The 14,992-nt window shown below is 39.3% G+C and overlaps 1 protein-coding gene and 1 long non-coding RNA gene across 10 annotated transcripts in view; one reads left to right on the forward strand and one right to left on the reverse strand.

The window, feature by feature from the left end:
* The window catches only part of EYA4 (EYA transcriptional coactivator and phosphatase 4), a 100,663-nt gene that overhangs the window by 14,526 nt on the left and 71,145 nt on the right, over positions 1–14,992 (reverse strand). For all 9 annotated transcript variants that reach the window (XM_019520253.1, XM_019520252.1, XM_019520251.1 and 6 more), the window contains one exon: positions 7,709–7,798. In XM_019520253.1, the coding sequence (XP_019375798.1) occupies positions 7,709–7,798 (90 nt within the window). The remainder of the gene's footprint in view (positions 1–7,708; positions 7,799–14,992) is intronic.
* LOC109299753 overlaps positions 9,848–14,992 on the forward strand; it is a 25,542-nt gene continuing 20,397 nt past the window's right edge. Inside the window, exons 1-2 of the long non-coding RNA XR_002097987.1 lie at positions 9,848–9,931; positions 13,914–13,971. This is a non-coding gene — a long non-coding RNA (uncharacterized LOC109299753). The remainder of the gene's footprint in view (positions 9,932–13,913; positions 13,972–14,992) is intronic.

Genomic DNA, 14,992 nt, shown 5'->3' on the forward strand with positions numbered 1-14,992 from the left:
GCAATTTGCAGTCATTAAATGCATTTCCCTTTATGTTTCCCTGTGGCTCACCCGCCAAACAGTCTGTTTTAGAGCTCAGGGAGCACTGCTACTTGCCTCCTTCTCTGGTGCATTACTGAGCACCCCATAGGGAGATCTTACAACCAATTCATATGCCCACTCCATTCTACTGAAACACTCCTTTCTTCTTAATTTATTTACCTGATAACCAGTAAAGTAGTTAACTACCAGCTAAATGGATTTGTAAAATTTTTGTCAACTTTCATATATAGACTATTCAAGTTCATTGTAAAGTCAAACTCAGAAGTTTCATGGAGGTTTTAGTCAGTTCCCTCCCACTCCCAGTAGAAACAATTCTGATGTTGTGCAACAAGTTCAGGCTGTAATATATCCATAACAGAGATGTGAGAGAAATGGGGGGAGGAGGGAGGAAGCTCTCTGTTAATTTGAAGTTTAAGGTAAAATACCTTTCATAACAGCTACAGTACTGGCTACACTCAAGTCACAGTGGGCCACTGGCTGTGCAAATTCAGGACTAAGAAAGATAAAATATATTTTCTATTACTGAATGTGTACAGAATTAGTCCAGGTACAATAACTAACTTTTGTTTGAAGAAATATTGATTTAAAGTCATGTTCCAGTGCAGTTAATTCCTTGTAGGAATTTTTAGAGTTTAAAAATTTTACTTTGAGTGCAGAGCCTACAAATTGTCCATAAAAAATTATTCTCTTGGAATGGACTGTAATTTCATTATCCAGTAAAAACAGTGACTCACTGCATTGAAAACAAAAATGCTATTATACAGCAGATATTCAGCATTACACATTTTCAGGATGTACAGAACCACCCATTTCATGTACATGCCTCTGTCTCCATTTAATACTGGCCAGAACTGCCTGCCAAGTTTTGTGGATTATTTAAACCACTACCTGAACTTTTTTCCTTCTTTAAGATGAAAGGAAAAAAAATACTGTGTAGATCGTTTTTTGTTTTTTTTTAATTTCATCTTGAGAAACAAGTCAAATCACAGGTTCTATGTACTTCATTCCTCTCTAAATCAATATCAAATTCCTTTAAAATGTATAAATTTGGTTTTCCAAGGTTGTGATAAACCTGCAAGAACTGCAGTAGGTTACTCTGGTGCTATACACAGAGAAAACATAAGTTCAAATTACTACTCAGATTTATTTGTAGAGATTGACTGTTACATTTGCTTATGCATGATAGGCAAAGCACAATGGTTTTTGCTCAAATTTCTTACCTGTGCAATAGTCCTGTAACAATGCAATATTCATTAACTTGGGCATTATAATTGATATGGTCCCACCCCTTAAGCAATCATAGTTTGCTTGGGGACAAGAATTTTCTAGAGCACCAGATCCCTGTATAAAAGCCAAGAGAAGCAAGTATATTCCCAAGCAATAATCCTGCTCTCTCCCGCCCTCAACAAATCCATATTTTGAGTATGCAACAACTTGAGGGAAGAAAAATCCAACCTGAATTAATACAGGAATTTTACTACTTAGAATAAAAATTACTAAGTCACTGGGCACATCTACACGAGACATTTACTGTGCAGTAGCCTAATAACACTGTGCAGTAGTGTGCCAGTCAAAAACTGTGCTAATATGCTGTTGCAGTGTCATTAGGCTACTGTGCAGTAAGCATCACAAAAAAAACATGTGCTGGTGGTACTGTGCATTAAATGTAGTTACTGCATATTCAGTTAGTACTTGATTAAGGAAGTACTAAACTAAATGTGCAGTAACTACAATGCTTTTATAAATGTGTAGATGCACCCAATGAAGAGTATCTCTGTAAATGGGAACTTCCAGATTGGTGTCAAATACATATAAAAAAAACAAAGCTGTATTCTCATATGCAGAGACGTTCAATAATTTAGACACTACTGCCAGGAGCTGGTGAGTGGTGATCGCATTGAACCAGAAAGAGAAAAAGATAATGAAGGGTCAAACACAGAAGCACGGAAGACTGGGTAACTAAAAGTAGTATTACCAGTGCAGAGCTTGTGCAGAAGTGTGTAGGTAGGGCACACTTGGACTCGCCACTGCTGTGGTGTAGACATACCTAAAGTGACTGCAGCTTGTAATGGGCATGGTCTATCATGTCTTTTAAAGAATGAACTGATGAGAGAACTGAGCTCTACACCCTACACAAGTTCACAATTATTTTTCTTTTGTTAAAGACCATCAACAGCTCAGGACCGTGCTATATTGGAGAGTGTCTCCCCATAAATGATGATCCAAAATAGCTGCAATCTTCTGGGCTAATGCAGCTAATTCAGCCTAGGACAAAGTATGCAAGAGTAGGAGATGCTGGCCAACAAAACTTTCATGATGAAGCTAAAAAATCCCTGGCTGCTTTTAGAACATCCCTGCACATTAAGAAGTGCTGTTAATGTCTTAAAAATAGACAGATGAGAAATTCACTCTAAAGGTAAAAGGATTCTGAAGGGGGCCTCACTATACTTTTTGTGTGTAATATAAGGACAAAATCTGGGATTGCTAACTAGTTGTGGAAGAAATGGAAGAGACCTGTCAGCCTTCCTTTATACTTCAGAAATTATGCATTTAATGCATTTCAAAACAGAAGTCTCAGCATTTCCAGTCCTCTTGTAATACAACAGTTTGGTCTGAAATAAGGCTGAGTCTTGGCTAGGAAATATTTGGTTGCATGCAGACATCCAAGAAACTAGGCTTGATGAAATTAATCTTACAGTTAGGTCCCTAAATGATACCCCTGAAATTAACTGAAGCTGAGAGATGTTTTGAATCAGATCAAAATCTGGAATGAGCCTAAGAATGATTTTTAGGGTTCTGTGTTATAAAAGCGTTAACAGGAAAAGGCTCAGTGTGATGTTCCAAAATGGCAAATGCCTTCGATTTGCAGAATTTGTGGCTGGCAGGCTGACTGAAGGGAAGATCGTTCTAAAGTGAGTGTGCACAAGGCTCAAAGAGAGAAAAACAAAGGCTGTACAGAAGAATCAAGGTGAAGTTCTTCTGTGCTGAACTCTGCCGCTGGAACTCAGGCAAACCTTAAAGAAACCTGCCAGTGAGGGCCTCACAGTTCCTAGGGTCACCACTTGAAATCTGAGCATGCTGGGGCAAAGGTCCATTAGAAAGAAATCTAAGCAATGCTTTGAAAAATTGATTTGGAATCTATCCTTTGCGTGAGGCACCAGGAAGAGAACATTCACCAAATGCATTTGCATTGTCAAGTGATGACTCAGAGTGCAATAAAACACCCCCTAGCTGAGGACTATGCAGGGTTTCAGCTCTCAGATTTCATACTGTTGGAGAAGGCAGGTGCAGTTCAGGTGAAGGATAGGCCCTGGAACAAAAGATTCAAGGAACTGGGAAAGATCTGAGCTTGGGATACTGTTATCTCTTGACTTTGGGGGAACTAAGAACAACGATGCCAGTGAAAGTAATGAAAAAAAACTCAGTGTGATAGCTCTTGATTTCCCTAATGGCTGTGGCCCATACCAGAACGGAGGGAAGTACCTATTAGGAAAGTCCTTGTCTGAAAGGAAGGGAGAAAAATGCATCATTCAGCTTCCTTCACCAGCAAATTTAAGACAAGCTTTACCAGCTTCCAGTTTGCTGCTGCTGTTTGCAACTAATACATTTACCTGGGGAAAGAACTTTACCAGCTTTACTCAGCAGAAAGGAGCTGATCCAGGTTGGGAGAGGATCTGGAAAAGCATAAGAGGGGCTGTTTTCCAATGCATTTGTGAGGTTTTCAGAGTTTATTAGAACAGAACTAGCCTTCAGGACTGGAAAAAAAAAGATGCTTAAAAAGCATTGTGGATGAGCCTGCTTTTCACTTGACAGTACATCTGTACTGATTGCAATAGGCTAGTCAACTACAATGGTCTGTCCATAGAAATCTTTGTCTTGGGTAACTCTATGACTTGAATGAGTGGTCACTTCCTGCTGATCTTAGGCTATGAGGAAGAATGCTTGGCCAGCCCACCAGCTGAACACAACTCAGTGCATGACACAAAGAACCTGGGGAACTGAATAAGCTTCCAGATGGAAAGCTTAGGATGGATACCTTCCTCGAGGTGCAGGTTCCTCACTCAGAACAATTTTTTGTAAGGGAGAAACAATTTGAACTGAAGAGTTAGATCTGTAATCCTCAGCAGGACCAGATCTTGAGAGAGGGAGGTGGGATGGAGAAACTTCCACCATTCCATATGAAATGATATGTCTGTAGGACCTTCAGAAATCTAGCAAGAACTCTGAAAGTGACAGGACTGTATCAGGCCCTCAGGAAACTGGCCTGCAGAATATGCACTTTACTGAGACTGGATTGCCAGAAATCTCTACAGGACATGCATTACTAAGTGTTAAGAATTAAACACGATGAGGGCCAACTCAAAAGCTGCAGAATTTCAAGTGGGTGGGCAGATGAGGATTTGAACCTCCTTGAGACTGACAAAGAACTGGAAGTTTCTGTGTACTAGGTTAATTACTTTGATTATGTTTAGTCTACCTCAGTGGTTCTCAACCTTTTTAGACTTGAGGCATCCCTGGATAGACTCACAGCACCCTTCAGAAAATGTTTTCACTTTTTTTTGTACTACAGAGAACTAATAAAGCAGCTGTTCTGGAAAGACCACAACTATGAATTTCTATTTGCAATCTCAGGGCTTATATTGTGAATTAGGTTTATAGACCTAACAGTACTAACATTGTGTGACTCCCTAACACCCTTGAAAGGATCTCAAGGCACTCCAGGATGCTGGAGCACCCTAGCTGAGAATCACTGGTCTAACTATATGACTGGGATAAAAAAATTGACAGGCTAGGCGTGTCTACATGTGACACTACATCGCCAAAGTGATGTGCTATAGCCATGTAGCACCGACAGGCAAAAACCATTGCACTGAAGCTATATTGCCACACCAATGCTTTCCCTCATTATAGTGTGCTGCTACAGTGATGTAGCAGCTAAAAAACAACTATGCGACTGGCACAGTGCAGTACAGGCTGTTATTGCACCATCATTTAGTACCAAAAGGATGACGCCATGTGGAGATGTGCCCACTGAAAATTTCCAGTCTTTTGGACCAAAAATAATTGAAAGTGAATCCAGATGGTTCAGGACACAACTCAGCAAAGCCTGTCTCCTTCCTTGGGGAATAAAATATTATAGTAATATCACAGTAAGGGTTTGGGAGGTTTTTTTGGCATATTTTACCCATGAGCCTTTCCTGCCTGGTGTCTTTAACTCTGAAACCCCACTGCAAATAGCAGACAATGAGAATTGGTACCTGGGTTTGGGCAGCAGGGGGGAGGTTGGTTGCTTTTGGGGGTTTTTTTGTGGGGCAAAATTTTGGCCTTGAGTCTCAGGAGATATTTGGGGGCTTGTTCTCAATTTCTATGATTTTACAGATGTTGGGTATGTTGGTAAATGAGACACCTTACTGTGAAGTAGCACAGTTTACTGTGCAGTAAGCACGTGCGGCTAGACATGCAGATGCTTACTGCACAGTAAACCTCACTAATTTCGAGTAAATTTGCTACCTATAAATGCAAGTAACAAATTTACTTGAATTTCTAACTGCACAGTAACATTCATGTAGATGCCTGAATGGGAGCAAATCTGTTCCTGGTCAGCTGGTCACCAGGCAGTGGAAAATTGCTTCCTGCCCCTGGGAGCTGCCTGCTGCCAGGGCGGGCTCTGTCACTGGAGCCTAGGTGGGGACTAAGTCCCACTGCCCAACATCAAGGAGCTCCAACCCCGCCCCAGTCTGAAATCATGATCAGGGAGCTGGGGGCTGGGAGATCCTTATCACCCAGTGCCAGCTCCATGGTCCCAGGGATGGTAATGAGAGATCAGGATCTACCAGTGCAAGCCCCACAGCAGGATCAGGATCTTCCAGCACTGGTCCCACTGGCCCAGAACTAGGCCCAGTGTGGGGGCCAGTGATTACAAATTAGATAGATGCCATCTGTGAGGCTTGGGCTGCAGTGTAGGGGAGGAAAGGAGCCACAGATAGTGCCCCCTGGCGTCGGGGCAGGAAATGGGCAGCCTCCCACTTAATTACATCTTTAAATAATTAATTAACAACAAGGCATGGCAGACAAGAACGCAGTCAGTTAGCCCAGGAACAGGTGGGCAGGCCACACTGAGATCGGCCCCAAGCAGGCCCCCTATTACAGAGAGGCTCAAGTCCCCTCTGGTGGTGGCAGGTGCCCATTGCAGGGTGCCAAGAAGTGAGACCAATTTGCTGCCATTAGCAGCAAATCTGCTCCTGCTTTCCGACATATGTAGGCACCTGTCCAGGAGCATTTACTCATGAGTAGTTTATTTATGAGTAAACTGCTCCCAGATCCAATGCATGTGTAGACACACCCATTGACAATGATCCAAACTGTCTGCACATTACTCAAAGCCTGTTGTTATGATTATCAAAACCCTGATAAGGTAGTTTTGCAAGTGAACAGTAGGTTCATCTACACGTGCCTCTTTTAAGCAGGCTTAGCCTAAAATCGCCATTTTAAAAGTGCATTAAGCATGTGTGTCTACACATGTGCACTCTTAATGTGCCTTAAAAATGGTGATTTAAGCCTATATGAGCCTAAATTTGATACCTGCATAAAGCAGGTATCAAATTTAGGCACACATAGCTAAGTCACATTTATGCATGTGTAGATACACTAATGTGCATTAACACAGTGTGCGTCAATGGATAGACTGCGTTATGCACCTTAGTGGATCTACACATGTGCTAATGCGACATAGCTATTTGCACCTAATGCACATTAGCACATCCATGGGTAGACACACACCTAAATTGCCTTAATACACCTTAAGCAAAGGTGCATTCAATGTAGGCATGTATTAATACATGTGTAGACACTTCCAGTGAGAACTCTTCTCCTTTCACTGAGAAGGAAAGGGTGGTTCAGGGCCACAAGACTAGCAACACAAAAATGTGGGGAAAGAACTGAAACCTCTTCTGTAACCTCTTTTGAGGCAGAGATACCATCTGAGTTTAGGAACAAGAGATGGGAAGCACATGTGCTCCTTCCCAGCAAGATATCATAGACATCACTAAATCTATAGAATTTGGATACTTTTAAAGCATTACAGTACAATTACAACACTTTTTAAGCATCTTTTTCTAAACCCACACAACAACTACAGAACAAGGTGCTGGTGCAGAGGGCAGAGATTATATTCTGTGGATGCTTCTCCCGATTTTTCATGTGTGTAACCTGGTGCTGTTGAAAATTACTGTCACATGACTGCCCCCAACTGATCAGGCATTTACAGACACACCAATTACACCAAGTTAAAGGGGAGGATGGATCCATGCATCACCTGTTTCACAGATGTTTCACAGTAAATGTTTGTATATCTACTCCCTTCCCCCAGTCAGTAGAAACTAACTTGTAGCAATGTGGCCCTGTTTCCTTCAGGAATAAACTATCCAAGTTAAGCTTTAGCTTTCACTTACTATCAGATAACAGAGAACACATGACAGTTACCACAGAATAGCTGATATGCACTAAATCCCAACACTTTTAACTCCGTATAATTTGTGTGTCAGAGCAGGACAAATGCAAAAGCAATATCTGTATTAGTAAACACTCAGTTGTATGAAAATTGTTCATGGGTAGCAAAACTCATAAACTGGAAAAACAAAGTCATGTTAAAGTCTTTGGTTCTTACCTCTAAATCATTAAAAAATAAATGTGTATCAGCTAGATTAAAAATCATTTCTTCCATTCGCAGGCCAAGGGTCACTGCCATTGGTGGGTCCTTAGAAAAAGAAAGAAAGAAAAATGAGTTTCAGTCTTCATTACATTTATGTTGCAATTATTTCAAAAGCTGCTATATGCAAGACTTCGAAAACTTAAAATTGCAATGAGTTTCTCTTAAATTCTTTAGATGTGGAGCTATTTTATTATGAAGTTACAATTAAAATGTGGCAAATGGAAGGTAGTTCAGAAACTAATCAGCAAAATCTGAGGGCAAGGATGTTGAAGTAGTATTTTATGAAGAAAGATCAAAAGAACCAAATATTTATACTTTGACTAAACTACGGTAGAGGAGAAACATGATTGCCATTTACAAACTCACGGAAGGTATAATTATTAAAGAGGAAATATATTATTTAAGGTTGTACAAAGGAAGGGAATGGCATCAGGAAATGAATACAAGGAATGGTATATTTATTATAAGACTATTTTGTTTTACATCTAATGATACCAAAACACTTAACAAAAGTATATAAAGAACTTTATTGCTAGAAAGGAACTGACAGTTAGTTGACTAGTCAAAGTCCACACAGAAAGTCAATGGCTGAGCCAGGAACACAAACTGTCTCTTGTTAGCCAGTACACTGCCCAAGCCATGGGACCATTCTATATCTCAGATGATCAGAAGAAAGTTTGCAACACTTGGCTACATAACAATTTCCTATGCTCAGTGTTATAAGTTTCTTCACTGAAGACCTGTAAAACTGGACCGAGAAAAGCCCTGTAAAACTGGACGGAGAAAAGCCACTCACTATTGTGTTATATTATAGAGAATTATCCAACACTATCAGGGAAAGGCAACTTAAGAAGTCTTTTCCTTTTCCAGTGTTTATGATTTGTGAGTGCACAGAAGTCAGTCTGAATCCTTGGCTATCCCACAAACAAAGTTTCACTTTAGAAAGTTTCACTTTACAAACCTCTTTCCTACCCATACATTTTGCTCATACTGATTCGTTCTCCCATCCTGTCCCAACATCTACCCCCTCTTCACTGCAGGGACTCACTCATGAAATACTAAACTCGCTTTCTGCTTCAACTTCAGGTACCCAACAAAGCCTGATCTCCATTCCTTTTCCACTCACCCAACCCATATGTACTCACAGGATCATAGGAAAGTAGGACTGGAAGGGATCTTATGAGGTCATCTAGTCCAGCTCCCTGCTCCAGGTAGGATCATCCCTGACAAAAACTTCTCACAAGGCAGGGTAGATTTGTACCATACAGACTAACTAAATCTAATGTATAAGCTTTCATAAACAGCACCTTGCTTCATCAGATTCTGTGAAGGGATTGCAGGAAGCAGAGCTTCTAAGTAGAAAGCAGTGACTAGAATAATACAAAGGGAGGATTGGAGGAGTAAAAAGGAGAGGAGGCAGCTCAAAGAGGGAAGGTGGGTAGGAAAAAGAAAAACAAAGCATTAAAAGCTAATCCAGGTAATGGGATAAAAATCTATCATCTTGGTTTAGACCAGTGGGGGCCAAGCTTTTTGGCAGGTATTCCCCAAATTAATCCTGCACCCTCCCTACATGCTACTGCAATCCCTTCCTCTTACCCAATCTGTTGCTCTGCTTTCTGCTCCCTCCCCTATCTGTCACTGTGCTACTTGTACCTCCCCAGTTTTCTGCATGCCACACAGAGGCTGCCTGTGGCACTTGTGGCATCCATCCCACAGGTTGGCCACCTCTGGGTTAGACAATACTTAACATAATCCAGCCTATGGATGATTTTTTGTTCTTAAATTTCCTATTAAAGGTGTTTTCTTAAGTGTCTGTCTAACCTGCTCTTGCAAATTTGCAGCGTTCCAATACTTGACAACCCTCATATTCTGAAAGTTCCTCCCAATTTCCAGCCTAAATTTCCTTTGCTGAAGTTTGAGACCATTACTCTTAGTCTGTGGCATAGCTGATGGATATTATATTGCTATATAATTGTTATCTATATTGCTATGAAATTGGATTTATTGTATTACATTTTTGATAAAACTGTGTGCAGAATTCTGGCTTGCATATATACATAAAATTAAATTTAAGAGACTTCATTTCTTCTTCAGGCTAATTCAATTGCTGATTTCAGAATAATGAATTCTAGCAAGATATGTTCACTGAAGTCACACTACTACCACAAACATTAGAGAGTAAATTCTAATATTTCCCAGTTGAGCTCTTCACTTCCTAGACAGCAGCAGGGAGGAAGGAGTAATAAGTAGGTTTCCTCATGTACTGAGGTCAATTTCATTAAATGTTTTAAAAAATAGGGATAAACAACCTAAAAATCACCACATTGTCTTCCACCTGATGCCAAGGACACACTCAGATTCTAAAATATAAAAAAAACTTAAATGGCACAAATGAATAGAACAGAAGGTAAGACCTGAAGAAAGCAAGAAGAAAGGAATCATCTACAGTAGTTATACACTCGTTTGAATGTGACTGCAAGAGAAATAGATATAAGACAGACTGAACTTCTGACTACAATACTCTATACAAAAAAGAAAGAAAATGGAACCTTTTTGTAGACATTTTGTTGATTAAAAAAACACAGCCCTTTGGCCCTTGCAAGCATGAGCTTTAGCCAGATATTACTAACGTGAAAGGAGGCAAGATCAGCTACAGAACTTCTCAGTATCAAAATATAAATGACTTCAGTTATGTTAGTACTGAGGCACTAAATTGGAGCCAGACTGTCTGTCTGTGGACTTCTGTGCTAGATTGGGCCATCTACTGGAATGTCTCCTAGGAGACTAGGTAAAAATATCTCAGGAGAACCAATATTTACATGTTTTGATGAGGAACAAATTATGATTGGGCCCAAGATAAAGTCCAAAATGTTCAGTACTATCAGCAGATGCAGACTGTTTAATACTTTCAGGCAAGAAATGCTCAAAGGTCCATTCTATTTATTGCAAAGTAACACAATTAACTGAGCTATTTTACAATACAATCTCCTAAATTTTACATTTAGGAGATTGTATTCTATCTAATGGTATAATGCAATCTCCTATATGTATGTGCATGTGGGTGTGTATATATGTATTTTATAATACAATCTCCTAAATGATATGTAAATTTTATAATACCATCTCCTATATATATATATTTTATATATATATAGTATTATCTCCTCTCTCTCTATATATATATATTTATACAATGTATACAATATGTATACAATCTCCTATCGAGATATATCTATATCTATCTATATGTATTATATATATAGAGAGAGAGAGGAGATTGTATTATAAAATTATATAAAATACAATCTCCTACATACAAAATTTAGGAGACTGTCTTGTAAAATAGCTCAGTTAATTGTGTTAGTTTGCAATATAAATCAATATCTATCTATCTATCTATATCGTGTGTGTGTGCATCCTATAACTATCTATCTATCTATCTATCTATCTAGGAGATTGTATTATAAAGTTAAATTATATAAGGGTGTGTGTATGTGTGTGTGTGTGTGTGTGTAAATAAATTAATACATATATCTCTCAAACTAAAGGAAACCTTTTAAAAATACTTTGCAAACAATAGTGTGAATACAGACCGGGAAAGGGAAGTACTCATGAACATAGTACTAATAGTGCTATCCTTGGAAAAGTTTGCCCCCTAAGAGGAAGTGCTCAGGATAAATGTTAAATATTTTTGGCTTAATGACACTCCTCTGAATCATGTGGGAGTCTCAGGCTTAAGCTCAACTGTCTCTCACTGGGACACTCATTCCTGGGAGGGTGTTGTGGAGGCTGGAGATGAGAGAGGGAGGACACATCTCTTTATAGCAATATCCTCTGGCTGATTGTGGAGCAATTTGCTCTACTCCAAAAGGAGTTCCTCTCCAGTGTTCCTTGGATGAAAGTAGAAGCATGCACCCTACAGCCTCAATAATGAATGAGAATAAACACAGCACAATGTGAGGTCTTGGGAAATCTGATATAAGTACAGGAAAAAATCAGTGCTGCTGAAAGAAATGCTTAAAGTGAATTGGGGCTAATGTCACCTAGGCAGCACTGGAGATGTAGATATTGTATTAAGTAGTGAACAGGTATTGGATAGACTGTAGAAGCTTCCTTACCCCTTTCAGCCAATGTTACTCTGACTTAGAGCAATTGCTGGAGCTGAAAAACCCGTGATGACCTTCATGGCCATTTACTGCTTTGGCCTCTCTGCTGAGACTTTGTCAAACGAAGATCAGTCAGGATTTAGAGTCACATTTATGTTTGTGATGTGGACATTTTCCCATAAATATAGGGTAAATGTCTACAGGTCCAATTTGCCCACTAACTCAATATTATGTCCATAAAACAGCTGCCAAGCTTCTGCCACGTCAAATCTCACCAAATTTGAACTATCTGCCCTCAGTAAAAGGTGCCATGTCTGATAATGTATAATTTAAGCCTCTTCTACAATGAGGACTTTCTTTTTAGAAGTGAGTTAATCATTGGCAAGTAGAAGAAAGAGGAAAGAGGATCATATAGAAAGAGCCTCTAAAAAGACCTTCAGAAAAAATATCTTAATAGCATTTTGCATAAGTTTACACCTGGCATTGACATTCTCACAGCATATTCTCTACCTGGAGAAAAAAGGCTGCTAGGGTTTGTATACTTTCAGCAGCCCTGAAAATATACTGCCAGGTCTGGCCTACTGAGCGTGGTATCATAGTGGCACCTTTTACACATATTTAAAAGGCAGTCTAAAAAGTCACAGTGAATTTTCCATAACCCACACTACAGTTAGAGAGTTCAGATTTTTCTTGCTCTCCAAATTCATTTTTGCAGTCATTCTTTCTTTTTTTTTGCAGTCTGAGCCTTGACTTACGGTGTATTCTGATCATCTTTGTCTTTTGGATTGTTCTCAAAGAAACAAGTGATTTAATTGTATTGAAAATGCTAATGGTCTGAAACAAACAAAGCCTGACAAATACATCTTAGTTGACCCCAAAACAATGAGAATTCCTGAGACACAGTGAAACAAAGAATACACATTATTAATAAGGGAACAGGAATGTACCTCATAAACTTTAACAGATGATGACAGTCTCCCAACATATGTCCTGTCACATCAACAAATCCTTATTTAAGAGTTAAGCATTGCAGAAAACTGTATGTGCCAACTGGTGCTCAGCTGCAAAAACCATCACCAGCCACACAGGCCCATAATATAACTGCTCGGATGCCAATGTTCATAATTTGCTAATGTAGTAAATAATTAAAAATAGAAATGCACTAGTTCTACAGTGCTTGAAGAGTTATCAGCAAATCAAATAAGCAAAGAAAATTACTATTTCTGCTTATAATGAGCCCAGTTGTCTTACAAGGTGATGGACACATTTTGATTATTATTTGATATTAACTCTAGGAAGTCCAATAAAATGACCTTCCCAAATTAGATTTACAAGAAACAATGTTTCCTCTAAACAATTATGATTTTTTTAAATTGCTACTTTGCAGTTTTATGTTGACTATGGTCAGACAGGCAAAATCTCTTTCACTTCAGGAAGAATTTTAAGCTACTCTTTCAACTAGTGCCATCCTATGAAGAAACAATTTGCCACATGTTTTCATGATATATTTACAATCTTGGTCACAACATTAAAAAAAAATCTTCTTGCAAACTTCCCCAGCTTGTTGACATTGTAGTTATTTAGTATTTGTCCCACACTAGCAGATAAAAGTCCAAAGTCAAATCAGTCATACTGAACTGGGTATTGCATAAACACATACTAAAGAGAGAGTGTCAGCTTCAAAAGCTCGTGGTCTTAGAGCCTAGATCATACAGTCTGTGTTACTGAATATGCTAACTGATCTTTGACCAGCTCATGTTCAACTTTATTGGATCTAGACACTCCCACGTAACCTCAGGTAGCTCTTCCTCAATGAATATCGGTCACTTCCACTCCAACTTTCTCTTCTCCCTTTAGCTACTGAAGGTGAAATTTAAAAGAAAAATATTTAGTTTGCTGGGCTCACTGTGGCTCTGCACAGCCATCCATCCTGGAAGTGAAGGTGAGCTGAGTCAGCTCTGCAGCCCACGCTGCACTTCCATTCAGTCGTAATGGTATCAGGGTACTAGGGTTTACAAAGATTCATTTATTTTTAAATGTTCTCTTTTCCTCAGGTCACAGCAAGGCATAAGGCAAAAAGGAGGATAAGAGATTGCAGTTCTCTGTTCATAGGTGGGTAGGTGACTGTGTGTCTATCTGCCTAGCTGAACATTAAAAGTGTATGTATGAACTTTAAAAAATAATGGTAGTAATTCCTGAGAAAATCTCCAGAATTTCATACCTGGAAAATGTCATTAACCTTTCCCTTCACTAAACAACTCTTTCTGGTTCCCGCTGTACTATGCTGAGTACACACTAACATTTTGAAGATTTGGAAAACTTTCAATTTTTGCCAAATATTTTCTTCTGTCTTCTCAAAGCAGACAAACCATATTTTATTAAATGAAGCAGGATGACAAAAGACAAAGTAAAAAAAATATTTTTAAGAGCTAGGGATTAGGTCACACAGAACAGTCCAATGTAAAAGTGCTTTAAAACTTTAAGACAGATATCAAAGTATGGACAAGAAGCCACTACTGAGGGACTGTGCAAGGAAAAATGTACCAATACAATGTTTTTATATCACCTGTGGGTTTCTCTGCTGGATAGACAAATGGGCCTCTAGGCAACTTTGTTCCACTAAAACACCAGGAGGTTACCTCATTACAGGGAAGAATAACTGCCTACGGCATTTTTGAGTCAATGAAATATACCCAGATTAGGGGTTACACATATTTGTGCTGTAAAAACAACACGAGTGTTGAGTGTATGAGAGCGTCTTAACATAGGGTAAAAGTGCTCAAAGGTGTTGCCATGCATTAGCTGCTCTACTATAACTGTTCACGTGCACACTCTTATCCTGCGCTAAGGGAAAGCTAAGCCATGGAGTAAGAATGTAGAACAACTGATGTGCGGTAAATCCCCACCTATTTTACCTCATGGCAAATTGCTTGTCTGACCATACTCTTACATTCATTGATTTAGCACTGTGAAGGTACAAAACAAATGTTAATTTGTAGTATGGACAGACAGCTAGCCTTAGCATTGCGTAACTGCCAGAAAAATTCATCCCTACCTTTGCCATAAGCACCGTAATATATGGTCCTCATCATCCCCAGATGCAGTTTCATATGTGTGGGGAGCCTGCTCCGAC

Source organism: Gavialis gangeticus, unplaced genomic scaffold (genome assembly GCF_001723915.1).
Source record: "Gavialis gangeticus isolate Ggan-Ray unplaced genomic scaffold, GavGan_comp1, whole genome shotgun sequence".
In the NCBI taxonomy this organism is placed as follows: Eukaryota; Metazoa; Chordata; order Crocodylia; family Gavialidae; genus Gavialis; species Gavialis gangeticus.